General features: G+C 50.4%; 2 protein-coding genes across 2 annotated transcripts in view; both read left to right on the top strand.

The window, feature by feature from the left end:
- The window catches only part of LOC118359712 (protein bassoon-like), a 182,041-nt gene extending 178,914 nt beyond the window's left edge, over nucleotides 1–3,127 (top strand). The window contains exon 6 of the mRNA XM_035738343.2: nucleotides 1,987–3,127. Coding sequence (XP_035594236.2) covers nucleotides 1,987–2,991 — 1,005 coding nt within the window. The 3' untranslated portion in view covers nucleotides 2,992–3,127. The remainder of the gene's footprint in view (nucleotides 1–1,986) is intronic.
- Nucleotides 3,128–3,455: 328 nt separating this feature from the next.
- Nucleotides 3,456–9,404, top strand: LOC127912510 (translation initiation factor IF-2-like). Its single transcript, XM_052482109.1, has 4 exons — nucleotides 3,456–3,603; nucleotides 4,925–5,763; nucleotides 8,354–8,459; nucleotides 9,273–9,404. Exons 1-3 carry the CDS (start codon nucleotides 3,595–3,597, stop codon nucleotides 8,379–8,381), a joined length of 876 nt encoding a protein of 291 aa, XP_052338069.1. The 5' UTR covers nucleotides 3,456–3,594; the 3' UTR covers nucleotides 8,382–8,459; nucleotides 9,273–9,404.
- The last annotated feature ends 6,979 nt before the right edge of the window (nucleotides 9,405–16,383 follow it).

Below are 16,383 nucleotides of genomic sequence, written 5' to 3' on the forward strand. Positions count from 1 at the left end.
ATTTGAATAGCATTTGAAAAGAAACAGGGAGTAGATTAATTTGGAATTGAAGACAAACAAACAGACTTGAAATTGTTTGATTTCATAAATATTGAGGATTTGAAGGCGATGAATACGTGGAGTCAGAACTGGCACGACTGGCAGAACTGGCACGACTGGCAGAACTGGCACGACTGGCAGAACTGGCACGACTGGCAGAACTGGCACGACTGTCAGAACTGGCACGACTGTCAGAACTGGCACGACTGTCAGAACTGGCATGACTGTCAGAACTGGCATGACTGTCAGAACTGGCACGACTGTCAGAACTGGCACGACTGTCAGAACTGGCACGACTGTCAGAACTGGCATGACTGTCAGAACTGGCATGACTGTCAGAACTGGCACGACTGGCAGAACTGGCACGACTGGCAGAACTGGCACGACTGGCAGAACTGGCACGACTGGCAGAACTGGCACGACTGTCAGAACTGGCACGACTGTCAGGACTGGCAGAACTGGCACGACTGTCAGAACTGGCACGACTGTCAGAACTGGCACGACTGTCAGAACTGGCACGACTGGCAGAACTGGCACGACTGGTAGAACTGGCACGACTGTCAGAACTGGCACGACTGGCAGAACTGGCACGACTGTCAGAACTGGCACGACTGTCAGAACTGGCACGACTGTCAGAACTGGCACGACTGGCAGAACTGGCACGACTGGCAGAACTGGCACGACTGGCAGAACTGGCACGACTGTCAGAACTGGCACGACTGGCAGAACTGGCACGACTGGCAGAACTGGCACGACTGGCAGAACTGGCACGACTGTCAGAACTGGCACGACTGGTAGAACTGGCACGACTGTCAGAACTGGCACGACTGGCAGAACTGGCACGACTGTCAGAACTGGCACGACTGTCAGAACTGGCACGACTGTCAGAACTGGCACGACTGTCAGAACTGGCACGACTGTCAGAAATGGCACGACTGTCAGAACTGGCACGACTGTCAGAACTGGCACGACTGGCAGAACTGGCACGACTGGCAGAACTGGCACGACTGGCAGAACTGGCACGACTGTCAGAACTGGCACAACTGTCAGAACTGGCACGACTGTCAGAACTGGCACGACTATCAGAACTGGCACAACTGGCAGAACTGACACGACTGTCAGAACGGGCTCAACTGTCAGAAATGGCACGACTGTCAGAACTGGCACAACTGTCAGAACTGGCACGACTATCAGAACTGGCACAACTGTCAGAACTGGCACAACTGGCAGATCTGGCACGACTGTCAGAACTGGCACGACTGTCAGAACTGGATCGACTGAATATAGCTTGTCTCTCTCTATAAGACCTCCAATCTTATTGGGTATTAATTGGGCTTATTTGATACCCTACTAGAATTTCTGAAGAGAGGTGTATGGTTGTAAAACATTTACTGAGATTATGTAGAACTGCTGTGGGAGCATCTTCAGGAGTTTGTCATAGTTAAACAGTAATGTTGCTGACAGATACAGGGGCTATCTTCCCCAACCTTTCTGGAGACTGTGGCTGTGATTCATTTAGCCCCCAATGGAAATCCAAGTTTAATTACCACAATTAAACAATTATGAAGTAATTAACTATTACACACTCACATTGTGTTGCCTACACAGCTGTGCCATGGCTGAGGTTGTAACATAATAGAGAAATGTTAGTGGACATGTAAGATTATAGACATTTGTATTACTTTGCACTGCAAAGTAACTGAAGCAATACCATTTAAGCTAGCAAACATATTGATATTTACCGAGCTTCAGTTTACAGCAATTTGTTTATTGTTCTTCTCTTTTGCACAGGCACCTTAAGACATGTACAGTCACGCCATAAGAATATACGTTGTTTTTAGTATCGTCCTTGAGAATCAATACATATCTATGTCACATGTGCAGTGCTTTGTTGTGCTAGCTAACCCTAACCCCCTGCTCTCACGGCCCTGTCCCGTCTCACTGCAGCTTGCTGCCCTGCAGCAGAGCGCTCTGAGGAAGGTGAAGAGGACCCTGCCCAGCCCCCCTCCAGAGGAGAGCCACCTCCCCACCATCACCCCGGCCCTGCCCGCTGTGCCCTCCCTGAGGGCCGGGTCCAGGCCAGGTCTGGCAGCCAAAGCCAGCCTGCTGAAGGACCTCACCCACGAGCTGAAGGCAGTGGAGCAGGAGTCCACCAAGCTCCGCAAGCAGCAGCAGGAGCTGGAGGAGGAGGAGAAGGAGATTGATGCCAAGCTGCGCTACCTGGAGCTGGGCATTCATCAGCGCAAGGAAACCCTGGTGAAGGAGAGGGAGAGGAGGGACATGGCCTACCTGCGCTGCATGGGCGACCCGCGAGACTACATGTCAGACAGCGAGCTGAATAACCTGCGGCTGGCGGCGGCGGTAGCTTCCTACGAGAGCAACGGGGTGCTGACCAGACCCAGCACAGCACCACTGAGCCAGTACACCAGTGACCTCAACACAGCCGCCCAGTTCCCTCCCATCTCCTCCTTCGTCTCCTTCCAGTCATACCACCCCCAGAGCCAGCCAGCTCCAGCACCCCAACCTGGCACCCCTTACCAGACCGCAGCCTTCAACCAGCCCCCTACCCTTCAGTGTCCCAGGCAGCAGCTCTTCCCCAGCCCACCCCCCTGCAGACCCAACATCTTCCCCCATCCTACCAGACCCAGGGGTCCTTCCCCTCCCACACATACCCCCAGAGCCAGCCCCCCTACCCGACAGAGCAGGGGGTGCAGCCACTGCTCCAGCAACAGCAACAGCCAAGCCACCAGGGGTTCCAGCCTGCCCAGCCTGGCCAACCTCCCTACCCCACCCACACCTCTCCATACCCCAGCCAGCTGTCCTACCCAGCTGGCCCTAGCCAGACCACTCCCTACCAGCCCCAGGCAGACATCCTCACTGTTCATCAGAGACCCAGACAGACCTCTCTGGCTGACCTGGAGCACAAGATGCCCACTAACTATGAGGTCATAAGCAACCCCACTGTAGTGGTGACCACCACAGCCCAAGATGCCATCTACTCCTCCTCCAGTGGGGCGCCTCCATACGGACAGTATACTGGTGGTACCCCTATGACCAACACTTATGGGCCATACTCTTCTACAGTCTCTAGTACCTATGGCCAGTACACCACGACAGTTGCCAACACATACGGGCAGCAGTACACTTCCACCCTTGCCAGTACGTACGGCCAGTATACCACTACCACAGCTAACACCTACGGCTACACCAACACTACAGCCAGCGCCTACGGCCAGTACACCACCACAGTGGCCAACAGCTACGGCCACGGCACTCCATCTGACCGTCTGCACTCGGTTGACAGCCCATCCACCTATGCACAGGACGGTCTCTACGGCCCAGCCAGCCTGGAGCAGAACATCCCAAGGAACTACGTCATGTGCGACGACATCAGTGAGCTGACAAAGGACGGCCTGGGCGGCATGGCGGCAGACATGCATCGAAGCGACGGTCATGGTGGACGCTACATGGGGGAGAGCGGCCCGGCGAGAGGAGGGAGTTCCTACGGCAGGCCGGAGGACGAGCTGAGCAGGGAGGAAGACCCATACGACCACCATGGCAGGGGTAAGAGCAGCTACCACCCACGAGGGTCAGATACATATGGCCGAGTAGTGGGCAGCAGCAGCACTAGCATGGGTGGGGGATCATCCTATTACTATGATGACTACACCAAACACGGCGCACAGCGCACCGGGGTCCAGAAGCACGCCTCCAAGATCCTGGCTCCGGCCGTCATGTCCTCCAAGCGCAGCAAGCACCGCAAGCAAGGCATGGAGCAGAAGATCTCCAAGTTCTCCCCCATCGAGGAGGCACGTGACGTGGAGGCTGACCTGGCCTCCTACACCATGAGCACGTCTGGCGGTGGCAGCTGCACTGTAGTGTCCCGGGCCAGGAAGCTGCAGGACGACATGGCCTACAGCCTGAGGAAGAGTGCCTATGAGCAGAAGAGATACTCCTATCCCGAGGAGGACGAGCGCATGTACTACACCTCGGGCCGTTCACGCTCCACAGGCTATGGCATGGACAAGATCTCGTCCCGGGACTATGCCGGCTACCGCAGCCGCTCCTATGAGAGAGATGGGGACAGGGAGCGCTCGTCGTACAGGGCGGGATACAGCCGGGGCAGACCCCCCATGCGCTCCCAGTATTCGGAGGAGGAGAGCCTGCTGAGCTCCATGGGTGTTCATGTGCGGGCCTCCTCCCTGGGCCCAGAGCTGTACGACAGCCGTAGTAATCAGTATTATGGCCAGTACGGCTCCAGCCACTCCCTGCCTGATGTGCAGGACCACATGAGAGACTTGCCCCGGACTCACGTCTACAAACCAGACGATTCATACATTATAGAAGATATGCATTGCGCTGTTTCGGACAGCGAAGGTAAATGGGTGCTGAATGCCAGTCTCTGCCCACGTATAAACGTCCCCCACCCACCCACAGATAAGGCTAGATGAGAAAAAGACAGAGAGTCGTTGCATGATTTCCTGGTGTTGCGTCTTGAGGGCTATACTGGCAGTTCTCGTCCCGACTGACTGCTGTCTGTGCTGTCCCCCTGTGCCAAATCTGCATGATCCGCGTGTCCAGTTTCTTCACTTTGTTCGTCACTTTCTCTCGCATGTTCTTCTGAGGTGCATCATTTTCTTTTACACAATGTTGTTGTTGTCTTGTAAAAGTTAGGTTTTGTTTATTTGTTGTGATTAACAGTGTTTTACATTTGTTGTCTTTTTTATGTGTGCCGTGTTTTCATAAAATGCATGGGTGTAAATATCGACTTCTCTTCTTTTTTTGTTTCTCTCCTTCCCGTTCTTCTTTTGCATGGCCTCAGTCTGCATGCCTCTGTCGCCGTCGGACTTGGAGATTGACTGTGATCTGCTCTTGGTTTCCAAAGCCTACAATCTTGGCCAAGAGGAGACAGACTGGTTTGAGAAGCCCAGGGACCTGCGCTCCGGCTCCCGTCACTACAGCAGTGGAGGCCACTCCTCGTCCGGCCGCAGCCGCCACGTCAAGCACACCTACCATGACTACGACGAGCCCCCAGAGGAGGACCTGTGGCCCCAGGACGAGTATGGCCAAGCCCGTCACTCCTCCTCCTCGCGGGACCACCGCCCCCATGGCAGCAGCAGCTCCGGGAGACACTCCTCTACGTCCCGCCACTCGGATGAGCCTCGCTCCTCTCGCTCCTCCAAGGGCCATCCCAAAGACCCGTCCATGCGCCACGACTCCCGCCAGTTGTCCTCGTCGGGAAAGAGGGGCGACTCCCGCTCCCAGGGGGGGTATCACTCGTCAGACTACTCCAGGGACCCGTCGGGCCACCACCACAGCCAGGGCCGCTCCTCCAAGTCCTCGTCCTCTCACGATGGGCGGACTTCCTCCAGGAAGCAGCAGGACCTCCAGGGCCACCCTTCTTCTACCTCCAGGGGCCAGGGCAGCTCTGGACGTGGGCAGGGCTCCAACAGTGGGCCTCCAGGTTCCAGGGGACAGGGTCCTACCTCCCAGCAGGACGGGCTGCAGCCAGGTCAACGCACCCAGCTGCAGCAGCAGCCCCAGACCTCGGCGGCACGGCAGACAGGCACCATCCCTGCAGGCACCACTCCTGGGGGCCAGCAGCCTCTGGGCCCGGGCCAAGCCCAGCAGGGTCTACAGGCGAAGCCTGGTCAGCTTGGTCCTGGTCAGGCCAGTCGCCAGCCACAGGCAGGAGGCACACTGGGGCAACTGCCACCAACTGTGGTGAGTACAGGATTATGACTTAGTCCAGTACAAGTGAGGTTACAGTCAGTGACATTAGATTGGAAATGTATATGAATTCTAATGAGAATCACTGTAAATGTATGTAGATGATTATTGAACGCATTGACATCATTAGAGGTGTTTGGTGGCCTCTCTCTCTCCTCTTCCTCTCCCCCTCTCCTCTTCCTCTCTCTTCTACCTCCTCCCCCTCTCCTCTTCCTCTCCCCCTCTCCTCTTCCTCTCCCTCTCTCCTCTTCCTCTCCCCCTCTCCTCTTCCTCTCTCTTCTACCTCCTCCCCCTCTCCTCTTCCTCTCCCCCTCTCCTCTTCCTCTCTCCCTCTCCTCTTCCTCTCCCTCTCTCCTCTTCCTCTCCCCCTCTCCTCTTCCTCTCTCTTCTACCTCCTCCCCCTCTCCTCTTCCTCTCCCCCTCTCCTCTTCCTCTCTCCCTCTCCTCTTCCTCTCCCTCTCTCCTCTTCCTCTCCCCTCTCCTCTTCCTCTCCCCCTCTCCTCTTCCTCTCCCCCTCTCCTCTTCCTCTCCCTCTCTCCTCTTCCTCTCTCCCTCTCCTCTTCCTCTCTCCCTCTCCTCTTCCTCTCCCCCTCTCCTCTTCCTCTCCCCTCTCCTCTTCCTCTCCCCCTCTCCTCTTCCTCTCTCTCTCTCTCTCCTCTTCCTCTCTCCCTCTCTCCTCTTCCTCTCCCCCTCTCCTCTTCCTCTCTCTCTCTCTCTCCTCTTCCTCTCTCCCCCTCTCCTCTTCCTCTCCCCCTCTCCTCTTCCTCTCTCCCTCTCCTCTTCCTCTCCCTCTCTCCTCTTCCTCTCCCCTCTCCTCTTCCTCTCCCCCTCTCCTCTTCCTCTCCCCCTCTCCTCTTCCTCTCTCCCTCTCCTCTTCCTTTCTCCCTCTCCTCTTCCTCTCCCCCTCTCCTCTTCCTCTCCCCCTCTCCTCTTCCTCTCTCCCTCTCCTCTTCCTCTCTCCCTCTCTCCTCTTCCTCTCTCCCTCTCCTCTTCCTCTCCCCCTCTCCTCTTCCTCTCTCCCTCCCCTCTTCTTCTCTCCCTCTCCTCTTCCTCTCTCCCTCTCCTCTTCCTCTCCCTCTCTCCTCTTCCTCTCTCCCTCCTCTTCCTCTCCCCCTCTCCTCTTCCTCTCTCCCTCTCCTCTTCCTCTCTCCCTCTCCTCTTCCTCTCTCCCTCTCCTCTTCCTCTCTCCCTCTCCTCTTCCTCTCTCTTCTACCTCCTCTCCCTCTCCTCTTCCTCTCTCCCTCTCCTCTTCCTCTCCCCCTCTCCTCTTCCTCTCCCCCTCTCCTCTTCCTCTCTCTTCTACCTCCCCCCATTTCTATCTTGCTCTCTCCGTCTCCCTCTCCTCTTCCTCTCTCCCTCTCCTCTTCCTCTCTCTTCTACCTCCCCCCATTTCTATCTTGCTCTCTCCGTCTCCCTCGCCAACCCCTCTCTCCCTCTCCTCTTCCTCTCTCTTCTACCTCCCCCCATTTCTATCTTGCTCTCTCCGTCTCCCTCGCCAACCCCTCTCTTCCTCTCCTCTTCCTCTCTCTTCTACCTCCCCCCATTTCTATCTTGCTCTCTCCGTCTCCCTCGCCAACCCCTCTCTCCCTCTCCTCTTCCTCTCTCTTCTACCTCCCCCCATTTCTATCTTGCTCTCTCCGTCTCCCTCGCCAACCCCTCTCTCCCTCTGTCTCTCTGATAAGGCCTAGCACATCACTCTGAGAGGAGGCTTTATTTCAGTAGTGTGAAACCCTGTTGGAAGACCTTATCTGGTGTTGTGATTAGCACTGTGGCTGTAGATAGTGGCAGTGTAACAGCCTCTGTCTATTCCACTCAAATGGAGGAGAGAGATTCATCCTCCAAAATGTCTTCCGCAGCAAATCATTCTCAATCTTTCCATTCCCTGTTTGTTTTGTTGTGCCTCTGAATACAGCACCTTTTTTATGATATACAACACTACAGAATGTGCAACGTCTTTCAGCTATGTGTTGTGTTTTACATATAATGCTGCACTGTAGGCCATACAGGCAGCTGGGACAAACAGTGGGAGGATTGGACACAGAGTTTGTATTATTGTTGTCATGTGAAATGGAAATGCAGTTGTCAGGAAATCATATTCATTCAATCACATTCATCCTGTCCCACATTGATTTGAACTGTCAACGATGCCTATTCTCTCTGAATGGCCCATTGAGTGATTCAAAATCATTGATTAAAAATGCTAAATTGTGGAGCATTGCATCCATTTGCAGGGTAGAATGAATACAAAACAGGTCATGTGTGATTATTTGTCAAGCGTCCACAATGCTAAGCTAATTAGATACGTTATATTTTCTCCAATAACGGGTTACAGAGATCATATTCCCAGTTTGTAAATCACGATGCACGTTTAGATGCACAGCTGGCAGGGAGGAAACGATCTCTGGCTAATAGCTAATACTCCTCATTCTCAATATGTCTGTCAAATGACGTTTTGGCATGGGATACTACAGCAGGGGTCTCCATGATATAAGGCTAATCTTTGAGTGCATCAGAACAGAATAAATGGTATACAGTCAGTTTAACCATCCGTGTTCCTCATCTCTCTGTCTCTCTCTTCCAACAGGCACCTGTCGCAAACACACCCCCTGTGACTGCCATAGGGGCCAAAGCTGTCATAGGAGGGGCGGCCCAGCCTGCAAAAACACCTCAACCCCCACTCACAGGAATAGGTAAGTATCCCTGTCTGCGTCCACACTGCTGCTGCTCCACCCACTGATCATTTCCCTGGGAGGGATTAGTACACTTGTACTCTCCTAGGCCTTAGAACACGTGTCAAACTCAGTCCAAGGAGGGCCGAGTGTGTGCAGGTTTCCGTTCCTCCCTTGCACTTGATTGATTAATTAAGGTCACTAATTAGTAAGGAACTCGCCTCACCTGGTTGTCTAGGTCTTAATTGAAGGGAAAAAAACAAAACCTGCAGACACTCGGGCCCTGCTTGGGATGAGTTTGACAGCCTTGCATTAGACAGACAGACAGACAGACAGACAGACAGACAGACAGACAGACAGACAGACAGACAGACAGACAGACGCACACATGCAAACGATCAGAGTGCTACATAATCAGGTATCACGGGTGTCCTGTTCAAGCCCAGTGATGCATCCTGACCCTGGGAAGATGATGGATCATCTTACCTCAGGAAACGGAGAGGGAAGGTTCATTTCCATGTCATGTCTGGGTCTGTGTTCACATGCTCTAGTAGTCTATACAGTCCCATCACCTTCACCTCACTGACAGCTGCATAGACAGTTGTGTTGACACCAGGGTCAGAGTCAGTGTGTAAACCTGTGTGGCCTTTTAAGCACCACGGGATATCAGATTGAGGTGTAAATCTGATGCATTCATCTCCTGATAAATACGCTGGCTTCAGACTGTTGTGATAGTGTGCACGAAAACAGAGTATGGCATCAACTGGATTATAAAGAATGTCTTTCTAATCATCATCCCTCTTCCTCTTCCTCCCCTCTCCCTCCATCCTGTAGGCTCCAAGGCCGCCCCTAGACCCGGTGGCATTGGGAGCGCGGCAGCGGGTCAACCTGGGATGGAGGGGGAGAGTCTCCTCTCCAAGGTCCTACCAGGAAACCCTGCGGAGGCAGCAGGAAAACTAGGAGAAGGTGCCCTGCTAGAGTTCAGACTCCATGTTTTTACTCAGACTCTTATGCATTCTAATTGTTACAATGTGCTTAATCACACCTGTCTGTCTCTCTCTCTCTGTTTATCCATTTGTCTATCTATCTTCCTCCATCAGCTATCTCCGGTTTCGGCAAGAAGTTCACCTCGTTGTGGTGAGGTGTTGAGATGAGGGTAAGTGTTCACCTGGCACTACCGAGTAGAAAGCCTTAACACAGCCTGGGAGATGACAGTGTGCTCGGCTATAGACAGAACCTCATGATATTCCTTTCCCCACTGTGTGTGGATGGTTCGGTTCTTTCCCCAAACCACTTTGTGCCATTTTTGGAGGTCTTAAGTGCACTTTGTGCAGGTTTGAGTGTCTCTCCTGAGTCCTGAACTAGGATTTTATAACAGCATGACAGCTCACCTCAGTAAGTAACAAGTAGGTGACTCACCATCGTTGGATTCCAGGTATCTGTAAATGTTATGGAGGATGTCGTGAGGCTTCGTACCAGAAAAACCTAGGAAGACCCCCGCTTTGTTTTACTGTGAGAGAGAGAGAGGGAGGGAGGGAGAAATACAGCGACCAAGAGAAGATATCTGAGCGCACTGGTGAGTCCAAAATCTCTATTTTCAGCTGAAATCTCCCTCATTTTCAGAAAACTACATAGAAAACTACTTTGTAAAGTGGCTTCATTTTAGTGTAACTCTTAAAAACCTAAATTATTCTGAACTTGTAAACACATACAGTGTATATTTCAAGTTGCAGCATTTTAAAATACAACTGGAAAAGATGAGAAAACCTGACATGAACGACCAGCTCAAGATTGATTGATCTTGGTTTTTCCATTCAGCCAATGAGGACAGGAATCAATGGATGCTGCATGTCCCAGGTCTAAGCACACAATGGGAGAGAAACCATGCTGATTTCTCTGGCCGGCCAGACAGTAAGTAATGCACACAGACACATCGAACACAACTTAGATTAGATAAGGAAGGACAGTGTATACCTTAGTAATACACTAATGACACAATAATCATAACAACACAATTATCATTATTTACCATGAAGGTCAATTATGAAGTGATGATATGGTAAAGGTATAGGTCACAGCAAAGGTAGATATTAGGTCAATCTCCATAATATGTTGCAGTTAAGTCCCTCCTGCTATTGTTTGCATATAGTAGGCCTATCCTGTTCACAGCAAAATAATACTGCACCTTGTGCTAACCCTGCCATGAACACTGACCTTTGACCTCTGTCAGCCTCTGCATGAGTAACAGCCATACTTCTGTGACAGCAATACAGGCAGCGGAACTGCCAGCTCCAGGTCATGTTTCAATGGGAAACCAGGACTAGAGAAGAGTGAGAAGGGCTCAATGTATGTAATACAACCCTCATGAAGAGTGTTGATCTTACCTCAGAGGGTTAATATAAGGCACATTACTATATGATTTTTTATTAGAGATAGCATGTAATCTAGGGCAAATTCTACCTACACGTGTCTATGGCATGGTATCATTGTTTTTGGCAGTTAGCACCATTTGTTATCTTGTACCTCTTTTACCAGTTTATAGAGATTGTAGAAAACAACCGATTTGGTGCTGGTATCTGTTTGCGCTGGTGTCTGTTTGTAACTGAACAGCTTCTCTTGTGGCTCAACTGCAGTCCTTTTATATCACAAAGCATTAGAAGACACAACATGTATAGTTAGGGTATTCTTACCTTCTGGCTAGGCCCCTGTTCTTAATAATGCAACCAGTTATCTGGTATGAACTGGACTGATCATATTCACGCTCTCTGATTATAGATAGGCTCTTTGGCCAGTAACAGTATCCGTGGATGGATATGAGGTTCAGTGACAGGGTAATGTTTGCTATAAGATTATGTATCCATCAACCTCCTCCGGGACTGCTTCTTCCCCCCTCCCCAGCCAACATACAGTATAGACTATAGACCTCTCAACTCCTCACTGTTCCTCCACTAAATGTGCAGTTTGCTGTAACCATGTAACCATGTCAAATACACCACTAGGCCTAGCAGCAGTTTTAACAGGAGTTCAACCAGGGACTATGCTCCACCACATAATATACTACCTTCTCCTCTTTCTACCCCCGCCTCCTCTTTTCTCTACCTTCTCCTCTCTCTACCTCCTTCTCCTCTGTCTACCACCTTCACTCTCGACCTCCTCCTCCTCTCTCTACCTTCTCCTCTCTCTACCTCCTCCTCTCTCTACCTCCTTCTCCTCTCTCTACCTCCTCCTCCTCTCTCTACCTCCTCTTCTCTCTACCTTCTCCTCTCTCTACCTCCTCCTCTTCTCTCTACCTCCTTCTCCTCTCTCTACCTCCTCTTCTCTCTACCTTCTCCTCTCTCTACCTCCTCCTCTCTCTACCTCCTCCTCTCTCTACCTCCTTCTCCTCTCTCTACCTCCTTCCCCTCTCTCTACCTTCTCCTCTCTCTACCTCCTCCTCTTCTCTCTACCTTCTCCTCTCTCTACCTCCTCCTCTCTCTACCTTCTCCTCTCTCTACCTCCTCCTCTCTCTACCTCCTTCTCCTCTCTCTACCTCCTCCTCCTCTCTCTACCTCCTCCTCTTCTCTCTACCTTCTCCTCTCTCTACCTCCTCCTCTTCTCTCTACCTTCTCCTCTCTCTACCTCCTCCTCTCTCTACCTCCTTCTCCTCTCTCTACCTCCTCCTCCTCTCTCTACCTCCTCCTCTTCTCTCTACCTTCTCCTCTCTCTACCTCCTCCTCTTCTCTCTACCTTCTCCTCTCTCTACCTCCTCCTCTTCTCTCTACCTTCTCCTCTCTCTACCTCCTCTTCTTCTCTCTACCTCCTCCTCTTCTCTCTACCTCCTCTTCTCTCTACCTCCTCTTCTCTCTACCTCCTCCTCTTCTCTCTACCTCCTCCTCTTCTCTCTACCTCCTCCTCCTCTCTCTACCTCCTCTTCTCTCTACTTTCTCCTCTCTCTACCTCCTCCTCTCTCTACCTCCTTCTCCTCTCTCTACCTCCTCCTCCTCTCTCTACCTCCTCTTCTCTCTACCTTCTCCTCTCTCTACCTCCTCCTCTTCTCTCTACCTTCTCCTCTCTCTACCTCCTCCTCTTCTCTCTACCTTCTCCTCTCTCTACCTCCTCCTCTTCTCTCTACCTCCTCTTCTCTCTACCTTCTCCTCTCTCTACCTCCTCTTCTTCTCTCTACCTCCTCCTCTTCTCTCTACCTCCTCTTCTCTCTACCTCCTCTTCTCTCTTCCTTCTCCTCTCTCTACCTCCTCCTCCTCTCTCTACCTCCTCCTCTCTCTACCTCCTCTTCTCTCTACCTCCTCCTCTTCTCTCTACCTCCTCCTCTTCTCTCTACCTTCTCCTCTCTCTACCTCCTCCTCTTCTCTCTACCTCCTCTTCTCTCTACCTCCTCCTCTCTCTACCTCCTCCTCTTCTCCCTACCTTCTCTTCTCTCTACCTCCTCCTCTTCTCCCTACCTTCTCTTCTCTCTACCTCCTCTTCTCTCTACCTCCTCCTCTTCTCCCTACCTTCTCCTCTCTCTACCTTCTCTTCTCTCTACCTCCTCCTCTTCTCCCTACCTTCTCTTCTCTCTACCTTCTCTTCTCTCTACCTTCTCTTCTCTCTACCTCCTCTTCTTCTCTCTACCTCCTCCTCTTCTCTCTACCTCCTCTTCTCTCTACCTCCTCTTCTCTCTTCCTTCTCCTCTCTCTACCTCCTCCTCCTCTCTCTACCTCCTCTTCTCTCTACCTCCTCCTCTCTCTACCTCCTCTTCTTCTCTCTACCTTCACATCCTCCCCTCCTATGGTGCCTAATAGACTTCACATCATGCAGTAGTAATGCATGACTGCTTTCCTACATTGAAAATGCCAGAGTAATTGACTAGGCTCAAGGCTAGAATGATGAATCCAAAACATACAGTGACATAATGGAGGAGAAAACAGTTGCAACAGCAGCATTTGTTTATCTTTGTGACAGTGATCAAAGAGACTTTATGGTTGTTTAGAGAGAGCGTTCCTGATTGGTTAGAGAGAGCGTTCCTGATTGGTTTTCATTGTGTTGTGAAGTTGTTCATTTTGAAGATCAGATCGGTGGTAATCAAACCCTGTATTTGTGCCAAGTTTACCTGATCAGCTCTTCTGGAGAATAGTTGAGTCCTGATAAATGCAACTGCTTGGGACTGTTGTGACAGGGTGCACTAAACCAGAGCATGTGCTTTTCAGGCCTGATTCAAACAAACCATGTTGCATTGAGACTAGAAAACTTTATTGCACTTAGACATAGTTTGCACTCATCCAAAGAGCAGTTATCACAAGTGGACTGTAGAGCAGATTAGGCAGAGCAGAGCAGCACTTGTACCTTGGTGACATCTGAGCCCTGCTCTCCCATGCCTAGTGAGGTCACGGGGTCACAGGGGGACCTGGACTGTTTTCACTGAGGTAGAATGTAATGAATGCTAACACATTCCCTGTTCTCCCTGTCAGTTAATGATGTCTGTTCCAAACAATATGTTTCTATCTGTTATCTGAACTTCCTGTAAGGTGACACCTGAACAGACCCCAAGTGCTTAAGATATTGAAGATAGCATTACTGAAGATAGCATGGCTGTTTTGTGGACTGTGTGGATCACCTGACATCTACTAAGACTCACAGGAATGCAGGGATGTCCTACATACAGTATCTCTCTCACACACACACACTGGTACGTAAAGGAACACACACACTGGTACATACAGGAACACACACATTGGTACATACAGGAACACGCACACACAAACATTTATGAATTGACCACTATGCTCACAGAGGCTTCCTTCTACCGCAGTGAGAGAGAGAGAGAGAGAGAGAGAGAGAGAGAGAGAGAGAGAGAGAGAGAGAGAGAGAGAGAGAGAGAGAGAGAGAGAGAGAGAGAGAGAGAGAGAGAGAGAGAGAGAGAGAGAGAGAGAGAGAGAGAGAGAGAGAGAGAGAGAGAGAGAGAGAGAGAGAATGATGTACAGCAGGAATCATCTTGTTATCTTAGTAAAGATGTTCCTGAAGCTAACATAATGTCTCCGTCTCTTTTGTTAAGGAGAGAGAGAGAGAGAGAGAGAGAGAGAGGGAGAGGGAGGGAATGATGTACAGCAGGAATCATCTTGTTATCTTAGTAAAGATGTTCCTGAAGCTAACATAATGTCTCCCTACTAATACATGTAAGCGTGGTTGATTTTCTCCTAGAGATGATTCATTTGAAACGAGTGTGTAACTGAGCCGTTATACATCGATAACATACTGTACATCCATCAGGTTGAGTTGTCAGCAATGGCAGTGTGCTGCCTGAGACAGAGACCCATGCTGTGTCTGTAGTGCATGGTGGTGCAGCCGGCCATATCATGATGAATGGCCTCATGTGACCACAGCCCCAGTCTGTCTGTCTCTCTCAGCATAGCATTCTCACATACAGACATTGGTGCTGCTAACTGAATGAATGGACTCTCATGTACCATAGACCATCTTGCATCAGGCTACTGTATATCTGTGAAATGGAGTGTTCTGCAGTATTTATGCCAGATTCAGTGAGAGGCAACAGGCTTCCATGCGCTTCTAATCACAATATTCACTGATTATTACTGTTACTATTTTGTTAAATACGTTTCACTGAGGATAAATTGAGTGTAATGTCATGGAGATGCAGTATAATTACACAACCTGCACTGACCTCAGTACAGTGTACAGTTCAGTCCTGCTTTTCCTCTGCTCTTCTGCCATCTATTGTTGAATCATAGAATTCCACTCTGTTCTAATCTTGTGTTCACGTGCACATTGTAATGGAAGGGTTGATTTAGAAATCTCATCGCCACAGAATGATTTGTTCCTCTGTTATTCATTGGGGGTCCAATTTATTTATTTACTGTCATTTAGCCTGTAGTGAGCTACTCATAGGAAACTAGTCACATGACTTTGTTTTTCTTCTCCAGAACGGTTTGAGGCCCCCAGACTGCAATGCCCCCAGCCAAAGAACAAGGACACTGACACCTGAGCCCCCCTGAACACCTAAGCCATTGGATTACAAGCCCTGAGGATCCCTCCAAAGACAGGCTAGCTGGATAGAGAGCCTGATCCCTGCCACTATATGGGTCTTCATCACCAGGATGTCACTCCTCAAGGACCATCACCTCCCAAACAGCCATTATCCTTTGGGGAATGGGCTCTATACTAAGGAATACTCCACCCAGCTGCTCTGTATGAGGATGGGAAGGGACCACAGTACTGTGACCCCGCAACACGCTAATGCTATCCTCTAGTCTGTGGGCTGTTGTGCTGCTGCCTGCTGGGGTTCGTAACAGACGTGGCCGTGGTGGCATGGTAGGATCCTTGATTCCGTAAACCTGTGCTCAGATTAAAAACACACAGACACACTCTCCTCTCCTCTCCTCTCCTCTCCTCTCCTCTCCTCTCCTCTCCTCTCCTCTCCTCTCCTCTCTGAACAAGAAAAGAGAAGAACAGGTTTTTCTGGTACTAAAGATCTCCTGTTTAATTTGGATGCTGATAACTTAGGAAAGAAGAAGAAAAGACAATAAGTATGACTAGGTTGACAGAAGCTAGGAGGAAGTCTCCACAGTTTGCTCAGTTTTTTTCTCTACATTCCAGAATGGAAAAAGGCCCCGTTTTTTTTAATGCTGACTCGTTCGTTCCATTTTCCCCACTTGCGATGTGTCTAAGAAGTGTATTGTGGATTTAGGATTCGGAAATGCATGGACCTTTATATCCAAGACCTTACACTGTTCACCATTTCAGTCACAGAGGCCATAAGACATTGGTTAATAATAATAATGATACAAAATTTGAGTAAAAATGTATCCAAAAGAAGACGAGGAGGACACAACACTGAATCTGGCCACAGGATGGGAGAATCATCATTCGGGAGGTTTCGATTGCACCATGAGAGCCGAATGTGGCCAGGTTTGTTTTTTAGCCATTGCAAAGCCATTAATAAGAAAAACCATCC

Source organism: Oncorhynchus keta, chromosome 27 (genome assembly GCF_023373465.1).
Source record: "Oncorhynchus keta strain PuntledgeMale-10-30-2019 chromosome 27, Oket_V2, whole genome shotgun sequence".
Taxonomy (NCBI): domain Eukaryota; kingdom Metazoa; phylum Chordata; class Actinopteri; order Salmoniformes; family Salmonidae; genus Oncorhynchus; species Oncorhynchus keta.

Coding starts and splice junctions, on each gene's coding strand:
- LOC127912510 (XM_052482109.1), top strand. Junction 5,764..8,353: donor GGCAACTGCCACCAACTGTG/GTGAGTACAGGA, acceptor CTCTTCCAACAG/GCACCTGTCGCAAACACACC.